General features: G+C 44.3%; 1 protein-coding gene across 1 annotated transcript in view; it reads left to right on the forward strand.

The window, feature by feature from the left end:
* The first annotated feature begins 4,638 nt into the window (after nt 1-4,638).
* The window catches only part of kiaa1549lb (KIAA1549-like b), a 290,305-nt gene continuing 276,350 nt past the window's right edge, over nt 4,639-18,593 (forward strand). Inside the window, exon 1 of the mRNA XM_034188840.1 lies at nt 4,639-5,144. Within this exon, the coding sequence (XP_034044731.1) occupies nt 4,943-5,144 (202 nt within the window). The 5' untranslated portion in view covers nt 4,639-4,942. The remainder of the gene's footprint in view (nt 5,145-18,593) is intronic.

The following is an 18,593-nucleotide window of genomic DNA, read 5'->3' on the forward strand; positions in this document are numbered from 1 at the left end:
TATGTGGTCAGATGAGACCAAAATAGAACTTTTTGGTCTTAATTCCACTCGCTGTGTTTGGAGGAAGAAGAATGCTGAGTACCATCCCAAAAACACCATCCCTACTGTGAAGCATGGGGGTGGAAGCATCATGCGTTGGGGGTGTTTTTCTGCACATGGGACAGGACGACTGCACTGTATTAAGGAGAGGATGACCGGGGCCATGTATTGCGAGATTTTGGGCAACAAGCTCCTTCCCTCAGAGCATTGAAGATGGGTCATGGATGGGTCTTCCAACATGACAATGACCCGAAGCACACAGCCAGGATAACCAAGGAGTGGCTCCCTAAGAAGCATATCAAGGTTCTGGAGTGGCCTAGCCAGTCTCCAGACCGAAATCCAATAGAAAATCTTTGGAGGGAGCTCAAACTCCGTGTTTCTCTAGAGAAGATCTGTGTGGAGGAATGGGCCAAAATTCCTGCTGCAGTGTGTGCAAACCGGGTGGAAAACTACAGGAAACGTTTGACCTCTGTAATTGCAAACAAAGGCTACTGTACCAAATATTAACATTAATTTTCACAGGTGTTGAAATACTTATTTGCAGCAGTAACATACAAATAAATTATTTAAAAAAAATCATACATTGTGATTTCTGGATTTTTTTTTTTTTTTTTTTTAGATTATGTCTCTCTCAGTGGACATGTACCAAAGATGAAAATTTCAGACCCCTCCATGATTTCTAAGTGGGAGAACTTGCAAAATCGCAGGGTGTTCAAATACTTATTTTCCTCACTGTATTTGAGACCAACAGTCAAGGCTGAGAACGTGTGCTAGTGCTGCGTTTCGCCACATCCACAACATCATGGAGCTACCTTGGCTCCTGAATGACAACCAATAAGGTAGACAACTGGTCCATCATCCTCACATCTCTAAAATAACCATCTATCAGCCACAGATAGATGAAACATGGGTTTTATATACATACGACAAGTTGGGATGGATACGTGAAAGTTTCAAAGTCACTGAATGTGTTGGATTTCATTTATATCAGTCTTTAAGAAATACAAACATTATGGTGCTGTACGGTAAACCTGCCTGGAGGAGGCAGTTCTCAAAACACCCAGTGACTGTGCAGGGAGGAGATGAGTGGGGGAAGCTGCCAGGACCCCCTGAAAAAGTTGCAGGCTTCTGTGGCTGTAACTTGAGAAACTGCAACTCTTAACTTTTAGTTACACAGCCTCATGGTGGACAGTCACACAGAAGAATTTTCTTCCTCAACAAAACCCAAAACATTTGCCAGAAGGCACATGGGAGATGAAAGCCTAGATTTGATCTGTTTGTGGTTTTGTTGTATGAAAAGCATTATCTGCGCCACTCCACTGTGATGATGTGAGTGGTGGTGGAACAGATAAAAGTTGCACTATGGGCAATCACACAGCCTCATAGTTCACACATGGTTAGAGGTTGGGTGAAGCCATTTATTGTCAATGTGTTTACCCTTTTTAAAATATGATGACAACAGAAACTAACCAAATGACCCTGATCTAAGGTTTATATACCCTGGTGATTCTGCCCTGACAACATGCACACAAGTTGACACAAACAGGTTTGAATGATTACTAAAGGTAACCATCCTCACCTGTGATATGTTTGCTTGTAATCAGTGTGTGTGGATAAAAGGTCAGTGAGTTTCTGGGTTCCTGACAGACCCTTACATTTTCCATCCAGTGCCGCACTGACGTTTCTGCTTTCTGAGTCATGGGGAAAGCAAAATAATTGTCAATAAAAAGGTAATTGTACTGTATAAAACAGTAAAGGGATATAAAAAGATATTCCAGGGGCTGAGAATGCCAATCAGCAGTGTTCAAACTCTAAGAAGTGGAAAACGAGGCATTCTGTTGGAACCAAACCACGATCTGGTAGACCAACAAAAATTTCAGTAACAACTGCCAGGAAAATTGTTTGGGATGCAAAGAAAACCCACAACTAACTTCAGTTGAAATACATGACTCTTTGAAAAAAGTGTTCTTGCTACTATTGTTTCTGTATGACGTTGCTTTTCATCCCACACATGGATGAGTCACTTTTAGCTCATCGGATCTTTAGTTATTGGTCCTTTCAGATATTGTCAATGTTTGTGCAAGATGTCGGACTTGGGAGGTTGGACGACAGTCTCATGGAACGCTGACGGTACGGGAACTACGCAAACGATGAGGAGCCGTCAAGACAGAAAACAAAACGGAATACAGATGAATTGAAGTTGTCGTTGGGATTCGTTCACATTTTTCAACAGTTTGAAAATTCTGATGCAGTGCCAGCTACAGGAACGAAGCTGGACGATGGTTAAACGATGTCACCGAAAGTCAACGTAAGTCGAGATTTCTTGTTTCATTTTGGCTTTGGTGTCCTTCGTTAGTGCCGTGTGACCGGGGCTTAGCTCAGGTAAGACACTTCTGATATTGTCTGTGGTTCAGGAGTGGCTTCACACATGGAATCTGACACTTGTAGTCAATTTCCTGGAAATATCTGTGCATGGTGGCTCTTGATGCCCAGACTCCAGCCTCAGTCCACTCCTTGTGAAGTTCGCACAAGTCTTAGAGTCAGCTTTGCTTGACAATCATCTCATAGCTGTGGTCATCTCTGTTGCTTGTGCGTCTTTTCCGATTACACTTTTCCCTTCCAGTCAACATACCATGAATACGCTTTGATACAGCACTCAACAGTCAGACCTTTCAGCAATGACCTTCTGAGGCTTACCCTCAAGGACGTCAGTGAATGTCTTCTGAACAAGTGTCAACTAGCAGTCTTCCCTATGATTGTGGTTGCATGTTCTGAACCAGACTGACAGATCCATGATATTTAGTAATTGGATTATTTAGTAAGTTAGGATTTGTTAAGGTTAGACCTTATTCGTATGAAGCGCCTTGAGGCAGCATTGTTGTGATTTGGCGCTATACGTATAAATAAAATGAGTTGAATTTATGCTGCATAAATAGCGTTACACAAACTTGAAATATTCTAACATTTTAAGATACACATTTTCCATGTTTTGGAGCTGTTGGCCATAGTTATTAAAAGTAAAATGCTCAAAACATTTTAGTTGTCACGTGTATAGAATATAAAATCTGACTTACTGAAATGATTGACCGATAATATTGAACTTTTTCAGGATATTCAATTTTTTTGTAGTTTTTTCCTAATTCTACCAAAAAATGATTAATTTTTTTTTTTTTTTTTTCCCCTAATTCTACCAGAAAATGATTACAGTTATAAACAAATACAATGCCTGCAAGGGCACAATTTAGAACTAGAAACTGGGTGGGACAAAGTGCGAAGCCCATAGACCGGGGGTGTGGGGGCCGCTTTAGGCCCCCAGAAGCCAACGGTTTCTAGATGAGCTCAGATGCATTCTGAGCATCCAGAACAGTAATTTTAATGTTTTCAGAAGACCATAAAGTGGACACCATTTGATTTATGCAATTTGAAACTGTGGATATAAGTACTTTATTCTGAGAATAGCCAGCATTGATTTTATTAACATCCTGGTGTAAATAAGGTATCACCACGTGTAGAATTCAAAAAGAATGATAGGTTGAGTTTTCATTAAAAAAACAACTGCAATGTGGTAAAACGTATTCATAAATATGAAAGAACAGGTTCTTAATAATTATTAACTATTGCATACGGTATTTTTTTTTTCTCAAGATTTGTTTTTGCATAAGTTTGAAAAACAGATCATAAGTTTAGGATAAATGACAATGAATTTAATTTTCGAAGTGGCACTAATGACAACACTCATACTGAACATAATTTCGCTTGCATAGACTGATTTTGGAGATCAAGCAATAATTGCAGATGGGCTTTCTGAGGTCCCAGATAGCTTTTCTAGTTTCCTTTTCTAACTTTCAGAATTTAGTAAATTAGCATATGATCCATTGATACTTATGTGTAGACACTAGTCCCTAGAGGCAACTATTTTTGGTTTCAAATTTGGGCAAATGCAGTCCCAGAAAATACGGAATGTGACAAACAAGAAACAGGTGTTATAAACAAGTCAATGCTGCTAAAAATACAAACTTGCAGAAACAAAAGATACTATTCTGACATGGTTTGCACATAAGACTGGCATAGCATGTTTCAAGTACACACATATATGTTAGAAGGTGGGGGGGACATACCATATTCTGTCCCCCCTGGTTGAAAAGGTGGGGGGACATGTCCCCCCTATCCCCCACCAAATTGCGCCCATGAATGCCTGCCTCGATAAAAGTGCAGTTTATTCTTAGTTGATGTTGCCTTTATTATAATCTTGTCTTGTCTGATACATGGGCAGGTTCACTGTAATGTGGTGTATACTGTCCTCTAGTGGAGAAAAAGGTGTACAGCACCCTCATGCAACAACATCAGTTGTCTTTTGCAGCTTTTACACAGACAGTTTGTAACTTCTTTATGTTTATATAACAAAATAAATAATCAGAAGAGTATTTTTCACATTTTCAGCTGCGTTAGTGAACACAGCACGACGCAGTCACCTCTGCGTCATCTCACATACCCAGCAGAGGTCGCCCTTCCCGCTTTCACACCTCACTAATTAAGAGCAAATCGGCTAATTTGCTGACTTTGTCAGAGAGAAACGTGCGGACTTTAAGAGACGCACCAACACCTTCACTGCCTTTGAATTGGTGGCTGTTACGTCACCAGAGCGCACTTAGAGGCGCGTGTCATGCGTGCGGAAGACGCTTTGGACTCCGTGTCAAACCTTTGGCAAAGTGCACGCGCCGCCCTGCGCCACACGGTGCCGATGACGCGCAGCCAGGGCGCATTTCTTCAATTCCCCTCTCCAGACATTGGACGCACGACCAGACCACGGCGCCGCTCTTAACTCCACGTTTACGCGCGACCGTCGATCCCCAATGTATTATTCACGACCGAAACTTCACCAACTTGTCCGTTGGATCCGCAAATGGCTCCCGGTGTGAGGAGTGGGCGGACAGGTGACCGCGGCGCCGGTGGCCGCTCGCCGCGGACCGCGTGCAGAACGGATGGCGGCGGCGGAGAAGCAGCAGGAGGAGAGCGGAGCTGTGTGAGGAGAACAGGAGGAGCAGCGGGGATGCTGCTGCTGATGATTCTCTCACTTCTTGCCCGGTGCGCTTTGGCCGCAGAGGGTAAGCACCGCCAGGCTCGTCTCTATTTACAACCCGCACTGATTTCGCATTTAACACCACGCGTGGCGCCTTTTTGGCTGCGGGGATTTGAGCCGCACGTCTGCAGCGTTTTTTTTCCCCTCCCTCTCCCCACAGATCATAGCACAGAAATGAACTGTGGTCCTTCATGCAAAAGCTCGCATTGTGCAGAACAGGACTCCCGTCACGCGCATTAGGTTACTGTTGAAATTCACTCATGATTTTAGTGACATTATACAGAGCGCGCGCGTGTGAGTGTCTGGACTGTGCGGGGTTTGCACCTCATACCACTCTCCACCCGAGAAGCCCTGAATTCAACCCTCCATCTGATCATACAGTCATTGCTTTTCCGGCAGCAGCTGCAGCTGACTTTGTCTTTCACATGAAGTTCACTTCCCTTTTGTCCATTTGAGTTGATCGCATGCTGTTACCGTCCTGGGATGAGCTGTGGGGAGTTATTTTGAGAATGCGGTGCATATGGGTCAGCCCTAATGGTGCACATGCTGTAGGTAACTGCAGGTCTAGTCTCTGCATGGCCACTTTTTTTGGCTGTATCACCCCTCCTGCACAGGTGGCTTTGGTTTACAAAGAGCTCTGAGCACGAGTTATAACCAGATGTGATGTTTTACTGCTGCATGGCATCTACAGCCATCTCCATCACCTCTTCCCAGTCTGCACACTGGGATCGAGTGGCTGTAGTCTCACCTCTGTTGATGCACTGCTACAGTAGCAGAGGCTCCTCCTTCTCCTTCTCTCCCTCTCCCCTGCCTCCTGTTCCTCCTCCTTCACAGTCAGCACATCCATTCATAGGAGGCAAAATAGCAGCAGCAAAACCCGACACCTGCAGGTCGATGCCCATGGGTTTGGATGCTGACAGCAAAGTTGAATGCAAATTGGGAATGTGGTCTTAAAGTGTAGCACCTCATCTTTAATTTGAAGGTATTTCTACCCCGTGTGGTGAAATGGTGTACGGATTACTGCAATTTTCTCAAATGTCCTCACTTTTAATTTGCAATAAGAAATTGGCCAACTGGCTGCACAGCTGTTTTGTGGCCAGGTGTGTGTTACTCCTTGATTCAACATGTTGGTGGTTAATGTAAAGTGTTGTTTTTGGAATGTTCTCTACTGTTGACTGTCGGCATGAGAATCACAGCAGAGACATAATAATAATCCAATGTGTGGCCACATCAACACTGGTGTTTTTTTATTATTAAAAAAGTAGAATGCATCATTGGGTTGATTAACACCAGAAGAACACAGTGGACAATGTTTAGAAAGAGATGAGGGTCACACATGAAGCTAAGCCCCTGTAAAAGCTGGCCAGATCACGAAGACCCTCCAGTACAAAAGAGTATCTGTCAAAGTCACCAACAAAGAGAAAACAACAGAATTACTACAAAATGTAAACTGTTGCTAAGGCTTAAAGACAGGAAAACCAGACTACAGTTTACTGCTGATGCTCTGGTCAACTTGCAGGAAACCGTGGGTTTACCCACTGGTGGAGCGGGTGAGAGTCAGCTTGGTCAGAAAATAATGTGCCTGCATGGGGGGGGCAAGTCAAATAGTGACAAACAAGAGTTCTCACTAGGCCTCATGTCCATATAGCATTCTTCTCTCCCTGTGTGGCATGGTGGATTAGTGGTTAGCACTGTTGCCTCACAGCAAGAAGGGCATGGGTTCAATTCCCATCTGTGGCCTTTCTTTGTGGAGTTTGCATGTTCTCCCCCGTGTTTGCGTGGGTTTCCTCTGGGTGCTCCCGTTTCCTCCCATGTCCAAAGACATGCGGGTTAGGTGGATTGGAATCTTTAAATTGTCCGTAGGTGTGTGAGTGGGTGTGACTGTGTTTGTTTGTCCTGGGTGTACCCCGCCTCGCGCTCTATGACTGCTGGGATGGGCTCCAGCCCCCTGCGACTCTTGCTTGGAGTAAGCGGTTGAGGATGAGTGTGTGTGTTTGTGGCAGCATCTTTTTTTCATTTGCTCTAAATGAGAAAGGAGCACATGCAAATGTCTAGGAAAAGAGGCCAAACCCAGTGTCTCTTTTTTTAAGTGATCTGTTTTTTTGTTTGTTTGTTTTTTGTTGTTGTTGTTTTTTCAGTTGAAAACATCTGAACATTTCAGAAATACACTGACATCACTCCAGCACCTTCTCAGGCAACAGCAGAGGGCACAAAACATTTCACCCTCAGAGAAGGAGCAAAGTTGGTTGTTGCTATTTCTATCAACAGTCAGTTGACTTGTCACATAAAATCGATCACAGTTGCGAAAAATGTCATCTATAATAGCAGATTGAACAGATGCTATGTTCCTACTGAGGGTGAGCACTTTTTATTGGTGCACATTATAAATTAGTCGATAGTTGTTTATTGTTGGGCAGCACGGTGGCTTAGTGGTTAGCACTGGTGCCTCACAGCGAGAAGGTCATGAGTTCAATTCCTGTCTGTGGCCTTTCTGTGTGGAGTTTGCAGGTTCTCCCCGTGTTTGCATGGGTTTCCTCCGGGTGCTCCGGTTTCCTTCCACATTCAAAGACATGTGGGTTAGGTGGATTGGAATCTTTAAATTGTCCATAGGTGTGCGAGTGGGTGTGAATGTGTTTGTTTGTCTGTTTGTGGCCCTGCGGCCCTGTGTTTGTTTGTCCTGGGTGTACCCCACCTCGCGCTCTATGACTGCTGGGATAGGTTCCAGCCCCCCGCGACCCTTCATTGGACTAAGCGGTTGAAGATGAGTGTGTGTGTGTTTATTGTTGTCGTTGAAATCTGATGTGGCCGCAGGCAAATGCAGGCAAACCGCTGACATGAAGCATTTCTCTCAGCACTTTTCTGCCAGAAAAAAAAAAAAATATTGTTATGTGCCAATGCGGGTTGAGGAGCGGCCCTGCGTCTGACTGAACCCAGCGCTAAATAACCAGAAAGCGGTTCCAAAAACAAAACATTTATTTCCCTTTCCGTGCAATAATTGCGTACAACATAATATATAGCTTGTCTGGCGGAGTGAAGGACGGCACGCTCTCCAGCGCCCAAAGGGATCGAAGCCCGGCGCTTCTGGACTCAAATTCACCGCCAAACACCCCCCAGGTGGACACGACAAACTGACTCTGTGAAGGATAGAAGAGGTGAGGTAAGTCAACAGCTACAACTAATATCCTTCAAAGGCACACGCTATCAGCAACACATTCAGGTCTGACTTTAAGCTTTATGTAAATGAGCAGCTTCTCACAACAGGTGGAGGATCATCAGTCCGCACGCCACGGCCGTGAGAAGCGAGCTGCACAATTCTCATCAATGTTCAAATATACTGCGTAACAAAAAAATTACTATTAACACTTATTCAGACAATCAGTCACCTCTGATGTGTGCTGACAGCATGTGTCCCTCACCCGTCCTCCTTCACAGGCACGATGTGTCAAACCCAGGCGCGGTCCTCAGCGTCTCACAAACGAACGTCACAAGGTCGAGTTCCCGGCAATTCTGCTTGAACCACTCATGGCTTAAATGCAGAACGCCATCTAATTATCTGCTTCAGCTGAAAGTCCTTAAGTCTGCACGTGAGCATCATTCACAGGTGCTGCGAGTCATTAGGCCTGCACGTGGACATCCTCCACAAGTGCAGCCAATAATGTTGATGAGGGTGAAGGATTCTTCTGCCAGCACCTTCTCCACAGACAAAAACCAGTTTGCATACCACCTGGAGAGCAAAGAAAAGAAAACAACACAAAAACATCCAGCCAAACCCCCCCAACACACAACAGTACCCCCCCCCCCCCCCCCCCATCAACGGGAATCCTCCTGGCGACCGAACAGACCAGGCCCGAGAACAGCACCTCCCTCCGGGGTCCATGACAGCAAGCAGACGGCGTAACTCTCCCAAGGTCCACAGCAGACAGCAGGACAGGGCACCGTGGCTGGAAGGCCGGCTGGCATCAACAAAAAAGTCCCACATACAACCCAACATACAAAAAAAAAAACACAAAACCTACCCAAAACCTCCCCAGGGGACCGTCCCACCCAACCCCGGGAAGAAAAGAAAAACTCCCAAATGCAAAAACCCAACACAGCCCCAACAACACAATACAAACACAAATTCACAAAGAAAAATAACAACCAACCCCCCCCCCCCCCCCCCCCCAGAACGATATGCAGGAGAGACAACCGAAACCGGAATCCCACAGAGGTCCCCAGGTTTACATGGAGGAGCAGCGCCCCCCAGAGGACCGTACCATCAACCCCAGGAGGCCCCTCCCCACAACCCAGGAACCCCAGACCCGGCCACACTTGGTGAGTCGGCCCCACAATCAATTCCCCCCCCCCAGAGGACCGTCCCATCAACCCTGGAGGTGGAACCTGGAAGGAAGCATAAAAACACAAAAATCCAACCCCCGGCGGACTTCATTAAAACACCCTGGGGGCAAATAAAACAACTGGAAAACCCTGTTACCTCCCCCAGCACCCCGAAAGACCCCAGATCACTCCCAGAGCCAGTCGTTAGCTCCATTTTGGCAAACGGCACAAAATTACTAAGCCGGGGAAGGAAACAGGAAAAACTAACCCGGTCCCAACCCCGAAGCGCAGCGGAAAACCGGAAATACGTCCGGTGCCCCTACCCGACCATACCACCAGCCTATCGGGAAGGGCGGAACTACCGAAATGGTGAACGGCAACAGATCGGCCCACCCCTCCGACTGAGGTATGTTCCCGCTGCACCACACCCCGGTAACACCAATGACGAACGGTCAAAGGCCCACCGAGGCTGGAGTGGAACCGGGCCCTAACAAACCCAAAAAAACGCCCCTGACAACCCCCCCCAGGTGCAGAGGTCTTCTGAGAAACACTCAGCGTGACCAACCTGCACCACCCCACAACCCACAAGACGAACGGTCTTAGGGCAAGTGAGGTTGGGGTTAGGGAAGCAGGGAAATAAAAAACAACAAAACAAAACGACCCAATCCCAAACAGAAAATACCTAAGTTCAAATGATAAAAACCGACGATTGGCTGAGTCCAGCCGAGCTCCGACCCGCCAGTCGTTCACTCCACCAGAACCGCCTCTAAACACCCAAACAATTTATAACCCCTCACAAAAAAAACAAAAATAGCCCATATAACTAATTTTTTTTTTTTTGTGTCCATTATTGTGCCTGTCCCAGAACACCTGGAGATACGTCATCGCTATCTTTCTTGACGCTTATGTGACCGGGGCAATATGGCGGCTTCAGCTCTTCCGAGCTGCATGGGCTCATCCGCAAGAGGAGCCAGAGGTCCCGTCGGAGGAGTCTCAGTGGGGCGAAGAAGAGGCAGCCCAGATCTGTGTCAGGGAAAGCCCCGAGACGAAAAGACCCGCTCTGATGTCCGCCCTCTCTCGCGTCCACGCTCCTTTATCCAATCATCTAGATGAATAACCAAAGATATTAGCTCATCTAAATCGTTTGGTTCGTCACGGACTGCTAGCTCGTCTTTTAATGAATCATTCAAACCATCCACAAACACTCCTCTTAAAGCTGCGGTATTCCAACCGGACTGAGCAGAAAAAATTCGGAAATCCACGGAATAATCCGCCGCACTCCGCCTCCCCTGCCTGAGATTCAGCAACCGTTGAGCAACGGTATTTGTTTTCACCGGATGGTCAAAAACCAATCGGAACTCCCGGGATAAATCCTTAAAGGATCCTAACAATGGAGAATTATTACTCCACAACGCAGTGACCCAAGCTAAGGCGTCACCTCGGAGCAAATTTGTCACATATGAGACACAGCTACCATCAGAAGAGAAGGAAGCTGAGCAAAAACCAGAGAACATTGCATCAAAAACGGAGCACAGGCTTCAACGTTTCCCGCATAAGGCTCCGGATGACAAATAATTGGTTCGGAAGCCGAATCTCTGGGTGACGGAGTTATCTGCACCGGTATCGATGGTGCCGCAACTGGAGCAGCAGGAAGCGGAACGGCTTCCGCTGCAAGCTCCGTAACGCGGGCATCTGTTTGTTTAATTTGGTTTGCGAGATGCTGTAATTGCTCCCATATTTTCTCCAAGTGTTCTTGGACTCTTTCGGCAAATGGAACCGCTTCTGCCGCTGGGTCCATTTTAGAATGGCCGGGAACTACTGTTATGTGCCAACGCGGGTTGAGGAGCGGACCTGCGTCTGACTGAACCCAGCGCTAAATAACCAGAAAGCGGTTCCAAAAACAAAACATTTATTTCCCTTTCCGTGCAATAATTGTGTACAACATAATATATAGCTTGTCTGGCGGAGTGAAGGACGGCGCGCTCTCCAGCGCCCAAAGGGATCGAAGCCCGGCGCTTCTGGACTCAAATTCACCGCCAAACACCCCCCAGGTGGACACGACAAACTGACTCTGTGAAGGATAGAAGAGGTGAGGTAAGTCAACAGCTACAACTAATATCCTTCAAAGGCACACGCTATCAGCAACACATTCAGGTCTGACTTTAAGCTTTATGTAAATGAGCAGCTTCTCACAACAGGTGGAGGATCATCAGTCCGCACGCCACGGCCGTGAGAAGCGAGCTGCACAATTCTCATCAATGTTCAAATATACTGCGTAACAAAATACCAAATTACTATTAACACTTATTCAGACATTCAATCACCTCTGATGTGTGCTGACAGCATGTGTCCCTCACCCGTCCTCCTTCACAGGCACGATGTGTCAAACCCAGGCGCGGTCCTCAGCATCTCACAAACGAACGTCACAAGGTCGAGTTCCCGGCATTTCTGCTTGAACCACTCATGGCTTAAATGCAGAACGCCATCTAATTATCTGCTTCAGCTGAAAGTCCTTAAGTCTGCGCGTGAGCATCATCCACAGGTGCTGCTAGTCATTAGGCCTGCACGTGGACATCCTCCACAAGTGCAGCCAATAATGTTGATGAGGGTGAAGGATTCTTCTGCCAGCACCTTCTCCACAGACAAAAACCAGTTTGCATACCACCTGGAGAGCAAAGAAAAGAAAACAACACAAAAACATCCAGCCAAACCCCCCAACACACAACAACTATAACCTTGATGACAAATAAACCGCATCACTCAGGTGGACGTGTCTGTGTGTTTTGCCTTGTTTATTATATTAACTAGTTTTGTGGTTTATGGTTGTGTTCTTCTTTCATTTAGTATATTCCTCTGTGTTTTTGGAGTTATTCTTCCGTGATTGGTGTTATCTCCATTGTTGGTGTTTGTGTGCTTTTCCTACGTGCCCTTGCTATGACGTAGCTGCTTTGCTGTAACCCATGGTGGAAATCCTTGTTGTTTGTACCAGTGTCCATATTTTTTCAAATGTGGATTAAACAAGGAGGTCAGTGGCATGGATTCCACTCACTGTCTTCTTTTTTTTTTAAATGTTTGTGGGTTGGGTTTAGGTTATTAATCAGCACATATTTTTGCCAGTTGGGTGCGTGTGGATTGGCTCCTATGACAGGATGGGTGGGTGTAGGTCAGTGGTGGGCACAGCTAACCAAAACGTTAGCTTGAATAACCATTAATCAGATAACTGAAAAGTTATCTTTTATGATGCGAAACCAATAAACTGCTAAAAAATGTATCTTTATTACCAATAACCGATAACTGTTAGTATTGATTCGGACGCGGCCACATCACTGACTTCTGATGTAGGGGCTGCTAGGTAAATTCAAGGATCGCAAACATAAAAAGAACGCACGAAAAATGAATTAATAAAAAAATAAAACCCCAAACACTGTCATTATGGCTGCAGCTATCAGTTATTTTAGTAATCGAGTATTCTATCGATTATTCTGTCAATTAATCGAGTAATCGGATAAAAAGTATGTTTGCGTATTAAAACATTAACAGTCCAGGGTTCTCCCTAAGTAATGGCACAGTGTCACTGGATCATAACGGAGATTGTCAAATTTAGTGTATCCCTTTCTGTTTTCCTGGGTAATTATTTATTTTTTCACATCTTTACCTGTTTTGGATCTTTCCTGGTGTCAGGAGCTCAGCCAAAGTCGGGCCAAAGTCTTGACATTTTGCTGAAATGGTGATGGGTTGTGGCTTTTTGTTTTCCCCAACTTGTAAAATTTAACCATTTTTTATTTATTTATTAAGGTGGTGGACTGGGTCCCTGCATGAATTTCTTTTTAACACTCTCTTTGGGATTCAGCCAATGCATTTCATTTTCAGCTGGAGGTTGAACATGCAGCTTCACAGTCACTGGTTTTTTATTATTATTTTATTTGAGTTACCCTGTCTGTGAAGCGTTGTGTGTTGCCCAAAAAAGCGAAAATTAAAAAAACTAAACACTCATTACGAGTCTAAGCAAAACGCAGAAGAAAGAGTGGACTTCTTTCAGAGACTGTCTGTGGCCGGGACGGAGCCATGTGAGGGCAGTGCTGAGCCGCTCACACCGGGCAGAGAGAGGCAGCAGCCGGCCACCGCGCGTAGAGCGGCCAGTGGACCAAACTGTTTAAAAAACAAAACAACAAAAAAACAAACACACTGCTTTGCTTTGAATGCACAGTAAGCTATTTCATACAATCAGCGTGGACCGTCTTTTTCCTAAAAGGCTTTATATCACTCTGTTGGTCGTGTTGGAAAGTTGTAGCTTTTGTGCTAATTTGATTAGCACTTGCTCTAGTCTTCTTCTGTTTGTTTTTCTGGGGACATTACAGTGCCACACACAGGCCTGGCATATGTACTACAATGTTAAACAAAGCTTTGAGGCACAGAATTTGCCTCGAACATTTTTTGTAATTGAATTATTCGAATTACTCGACTAATCGTTTCAGCCCTAACTGTCATCATCTTTCCAAAGCAGAAAAATCACAGTTTATCTCGGTATTAGATACACAGTCATTTACAAACTAAAAACTGCTGCTTTTTTCACACACTTGGAAGCCTGCACCTTAAACTACTGAAATACATCCATTAATGCATTGATTGGCAGAGTAAAAGACACGTAGTAAATATAAATTCTTACCTGTTAGTTTCAGTGGGATTCATGAAGAAAATAATCCACATAAAGCGTCCTGATTATCTAAAACGGTGAAGAAAAGTCCCTCTGTAACACAGCTGCGCCGTGATATCTCCTCTGGGCGAGTCTTGGTGATTAAATTATCCAGTCAGCCACAAAGAAATAAAATAAAATAATGTTCAAATTAGTTTTGTTTGTGTCAAGGGGACGGTAACAGTGTAACATCTAAAGTGAACCTGAACTACACTATCCACAATACTCCCGGCGGCAACCGGCCAATCACGTCTTGCGCTTAATAATTACGTCATCAGCGACAGCCAGTTTGCCACAAACCACTGATCTACACACGACAGGGACTAAAATGTTTCATTTTAGGGTTTACAAACGTTTTTGACCATTAGATTGGATGGAATAGGAGAGGTAAGCAAGGCGATAAGGGAGGATGAATCACAAGACTGTACCTCTAAATTGCACCATGGCAAGTCTATTGATCTGAACCAAAATAAGGTCTTGTGAATATGTGCAGCCCAATAATATAATTGGAAATTTGGAAGTGACAATCCCCCATTGAATTTACATCTCTGAAGTGTGGATTTGCGGATCCTGGGTACCTTTCCACCCCATAAGAAGTGGGAAATAGTTTGATCAATTGTATTAAAGAACTGTTTAGGCAAAAATAGTGGGAGACAGTGGAATAAAAATAAAAACTTGGGCAAGATGTTCATTTTGACTACATTAATTCTTCCAATTAAAGAAAGAGGTAAGCTCCCCCATCTTTGGAAATCGGATTTAACTTTAGACATTAAAGGCAAGAAATTGGCAGAAAAAAGGGAATTTAATGTTGTGGTTACAATGATCCCTAGATACCTAAAGCCAGACCTGCTCAATTTAAAAGGAATATCAGATTGAGTTGTAATGCTGAAGCGTTGATAGGATAGCATTCAGTTTTAGAGATATTCACCTTGTATCCCGAAAATGATCCAAATCTCTGAAGAACAGATAAAATTTTTGGAATGGATAGAATGGGATCAGAGACATATAACAATAAATCATCGGCATAGAGTGATAGCTTAAACTCTGTGCCCAGTCGAATAATCCCAGTAAAAATGGAGGACGAACGCAAAAAGATTGACAAAGGCTCTATAGCTATTGCGAACAGTAGGGGAGATACAGGGCACCCCTGTTTGGTGCCACGGGCAAGAGAGAAAAAATTTGATTGAATATTATTGGTAGAAATATTAGCTTGTGGAGATGTGTAAAGGAGACGGATCCACGAAATGAACCCATCTCCCAGGTCAGATTTCTTTAGAACAGCGAATAAGTAGTCCCATTCAACCCTGTCGAATGCTTTTTCAGCGTCGACTGAGATCACAGCTTCGGGTATTGCTGCAGTGGTTCTGAAATAGATAATATTTAAAAGTGTACGAACATTAAAGAAAAGCTGCCGCCCCTTAACAAATCCAGTTTGCTCAGGTGAAACAATAGATGGTACAGTATTTTCAAGACGATTAGCCAAGACTTTAGCCAGGATCTTAGCATCCACATTTATCAGTGACAGAGGTCTGTAGGAGCTACAGAGATCCGGATCCTTATCTTTTTTTTAGGAGGAGACTTATGGATGCTTGTCTTAAAGTGGGTGGAAGAGTTCCCAATTGAAGTGATTCCATATACACAGCATGCAATAATGGGGACAATTTATCCTGAAATTTTTTTAAAAACTCAAATGAAAACCTGTCTGGGCCAGGAGCCTTGTTGTTTTGCATGCATCTCATAGCGAGATTTATTTCTTCTACCGTCAATGGTGAGTCAAGTTCTTTAAGCAAAACTGGGTTTATCACTGGGAAATTGAGACTATCTAGGAATAGGTTCATTTCTGTAGTATTAGGTGGAGATTCAGACTTATATAAAGAGGAGTAAAATGATTGAAAAACAGAATTAATGGTGGCGGGATCACTATGCAGTGTGCCCGCTGAATCCTTTATCTGGGGAATCATACGTGAGGCTGCCTGGCATCGTAGTTGGTGAGCTAGAAGCCGGCTTGCCCTATCACCATGTTCATAATATATGGAGCTCGAGCGTAGAAGAAGCCTCTCTGCATCATTAGTAGTGATAAGGTCAAATTCAGTCTGTAGCGCAACACGTTGTTTAAGTAAACTGGGGGAGAAACAAGTGGTGAGTTGTTGGTCTATTTTAGTGATGTTGTTAGAAAGTTCTTGTAGTTTGACTTTTCGAGATTTGTTAGAATGGGCAGAGTAGGAGATTATTTGTCCCCGTAGGTATGCTTTTAATGATTCCCACAGGAGTGAACATGTGATAGGTTCTGTGTCATTTTGATTAATAGCAATAAAATCATCAATTTTAGCTGCAATAAATTTATTGAATTCATCATCTGAAAGAAGTAATGAATTGAACCTCCAAGGTGTTGAGTAGCGAGATTGTGAGGAAAACTGAATATCTAAAGAAAGAGGGGCATGATCTGAGATAACGATAGGGTGGTAATTAACATTAAGTACATTGGGAATTAATTTGGCATCAATGAAATAGTAATCAATCCGAGAGAAAGATTGATGCATCTGTGAAAAGAAGGAGAATTCCTTGGCCTGGGGGTTGTAAAATCTCCAAGGATCAGTGCAACCATTTTTAGACATGAAATCAGAAAGAGATCTTGACATTAATGATAGGGTTAGGGTTCGTGGGTTAGAACGGTCTAGATTGGGGTCAATTACACAATTCATGTCCCCTCCAAATATAAGGAGATTATTGTTCAAAGAGGGAAGACGTTCAAAAAGCCTATTCATAAAATGTGAATCATCAAAATTGGGGGCATATATATTAACTAATAGGATGGGAACATGGAATAGTGTGCCTACAATAATCAAGTATCTACCATCTTTGTCTGATATAACCTTAGAAGCTGAGAATTGAATTGACTTACCAATTAAAATAGCGACCCCTCTGGCTTTAGAATTGAAATTCGAGTGAAACACCTCAGAAACCCAGGGACATTTGAGTCTGACCTGGTCTTTGATACGCATGTGGGTTTCTTGTAGAAACACTAGATCAGCTTTAAGACGTTTCAAATGAGTAAATATCCTTGATCTCTTAATTGGACTCCCCATGCCTTTAATGTTCCAGCTCAAAAATCTCACAGAAGACCCAGTACCATAAGTATTAGCTTTGGTAGACATTATTTACCTGGACATAGACTGAATGTGGACCCCCCCCCCCCCCCCCAAAAAAAAAGAAAGGAGTGAAAAAACAAAAAAAACACACACACACATTCAAAGATAGAACAGCCCACCCCCACAGCACCTACAATGGCCCCATCCCCAAACGATGGAGCACCCAGTGCTAATTCCACAAGCAGTTGAACCTCTAAGACAAAAACTTACGTTTTTTTTGACTAATGGTTAAGTCAGATTTCAGTTTGAGCTCCTACAAACCTAGCAACAATTTACCACAAGACACAACTAATACAAGTCCAAATTGAACTGAAATTAACATGAAAATGGAAAAGTGAGAAGAAGAAAAAAATAATAATAAAGAAAAGTGAATAAAATTTAAAAAGAAAAAGAAAAAAAAGGGGGTAGGGAGAGGAAAAAAAAGGGGGGGGGGAGCAAAGCATAACCTGTAAAGGCATGAAAACGACTGTGTATGAATCAGCGAAATATTATCAATCACCACTCAGTTTTATTTCGTGCCTAGTGACCTGATGAATGCGGTGGCCTCTTCTGGTGATTTTAACTCTCTCACTGCACCGTTGGGTGTAACTCGGAGGCGCGCTGGGTAGAGCAGTCCGAAGCGAATCCCCGGTATTTCACGGAGCTGGCGTCGGACATCGTTAAAGGCAGCTCGGGCGTGAGCTGTCTTCTGAGTGAGGTCGGGGAAGATGGAAAAGTTCATGTCGCCGATCCTGATCCGTTGCTGGGCCCTGGCTCTGCGCAGTATGTCCACACAGTCCATATGGTAATGCAAACAAGCAACGATGGGGCGGGGGCGTCCTCCGGGTCCCGGCTTTGGCTGGAAAGTGCAGTGAGCGCAGTCAACGAGGGGCTCTTTCTCAAGCTGGAATGCCTCCTTTAGCAAAGAGGAGACTGCGGCCGCATCGATAGAAGAGGTGAAAAAATCCTCAGGAATCCCCACTAATCGTATATTATTGCGGCGAGATCTTGCCTCCAGGTCCTTGCATTTATTGTCCAGTCTTGTCAGTTCCGATGACAGGTGATCCACCTTAGCTTGTAAAATAGAGATGTCAGTGCAGGAGGAGAGCGACGTTTCCATTTCACCTATGGTGCCCTTCAGAGCGCGGACATCAGACTGGATGCTTGTAGTGGTGGCAGATAGCTCGGACTTCACAGCCTGGAGCTCATCCTTGATGCTTGTTAAATTTTGAGTCAGGGCCGCTTGTAGCTCAGATTTAAAAATAACCGACATCTCGGTGCTGAGTGACGAGAGCAGTTCGGCCTTAAAGTCAGGGGGAAGAGAGCCGCTGCTTGC

The sequence above is a fragment of the Thalassophryne amazonica genome, chromosome 2 (assembly GCF_902500255.1).
Source record: "Thalassophryne amazonica chromosome 2, fThaAma1.1, whole genome shotgun sequence".
NCBI lineage: Eukaryota > Metazoa > Chordata > Actinopteri > Batrachoidiformes > Batrachoididae > Thalassophryne > Thalassophryne amazonica.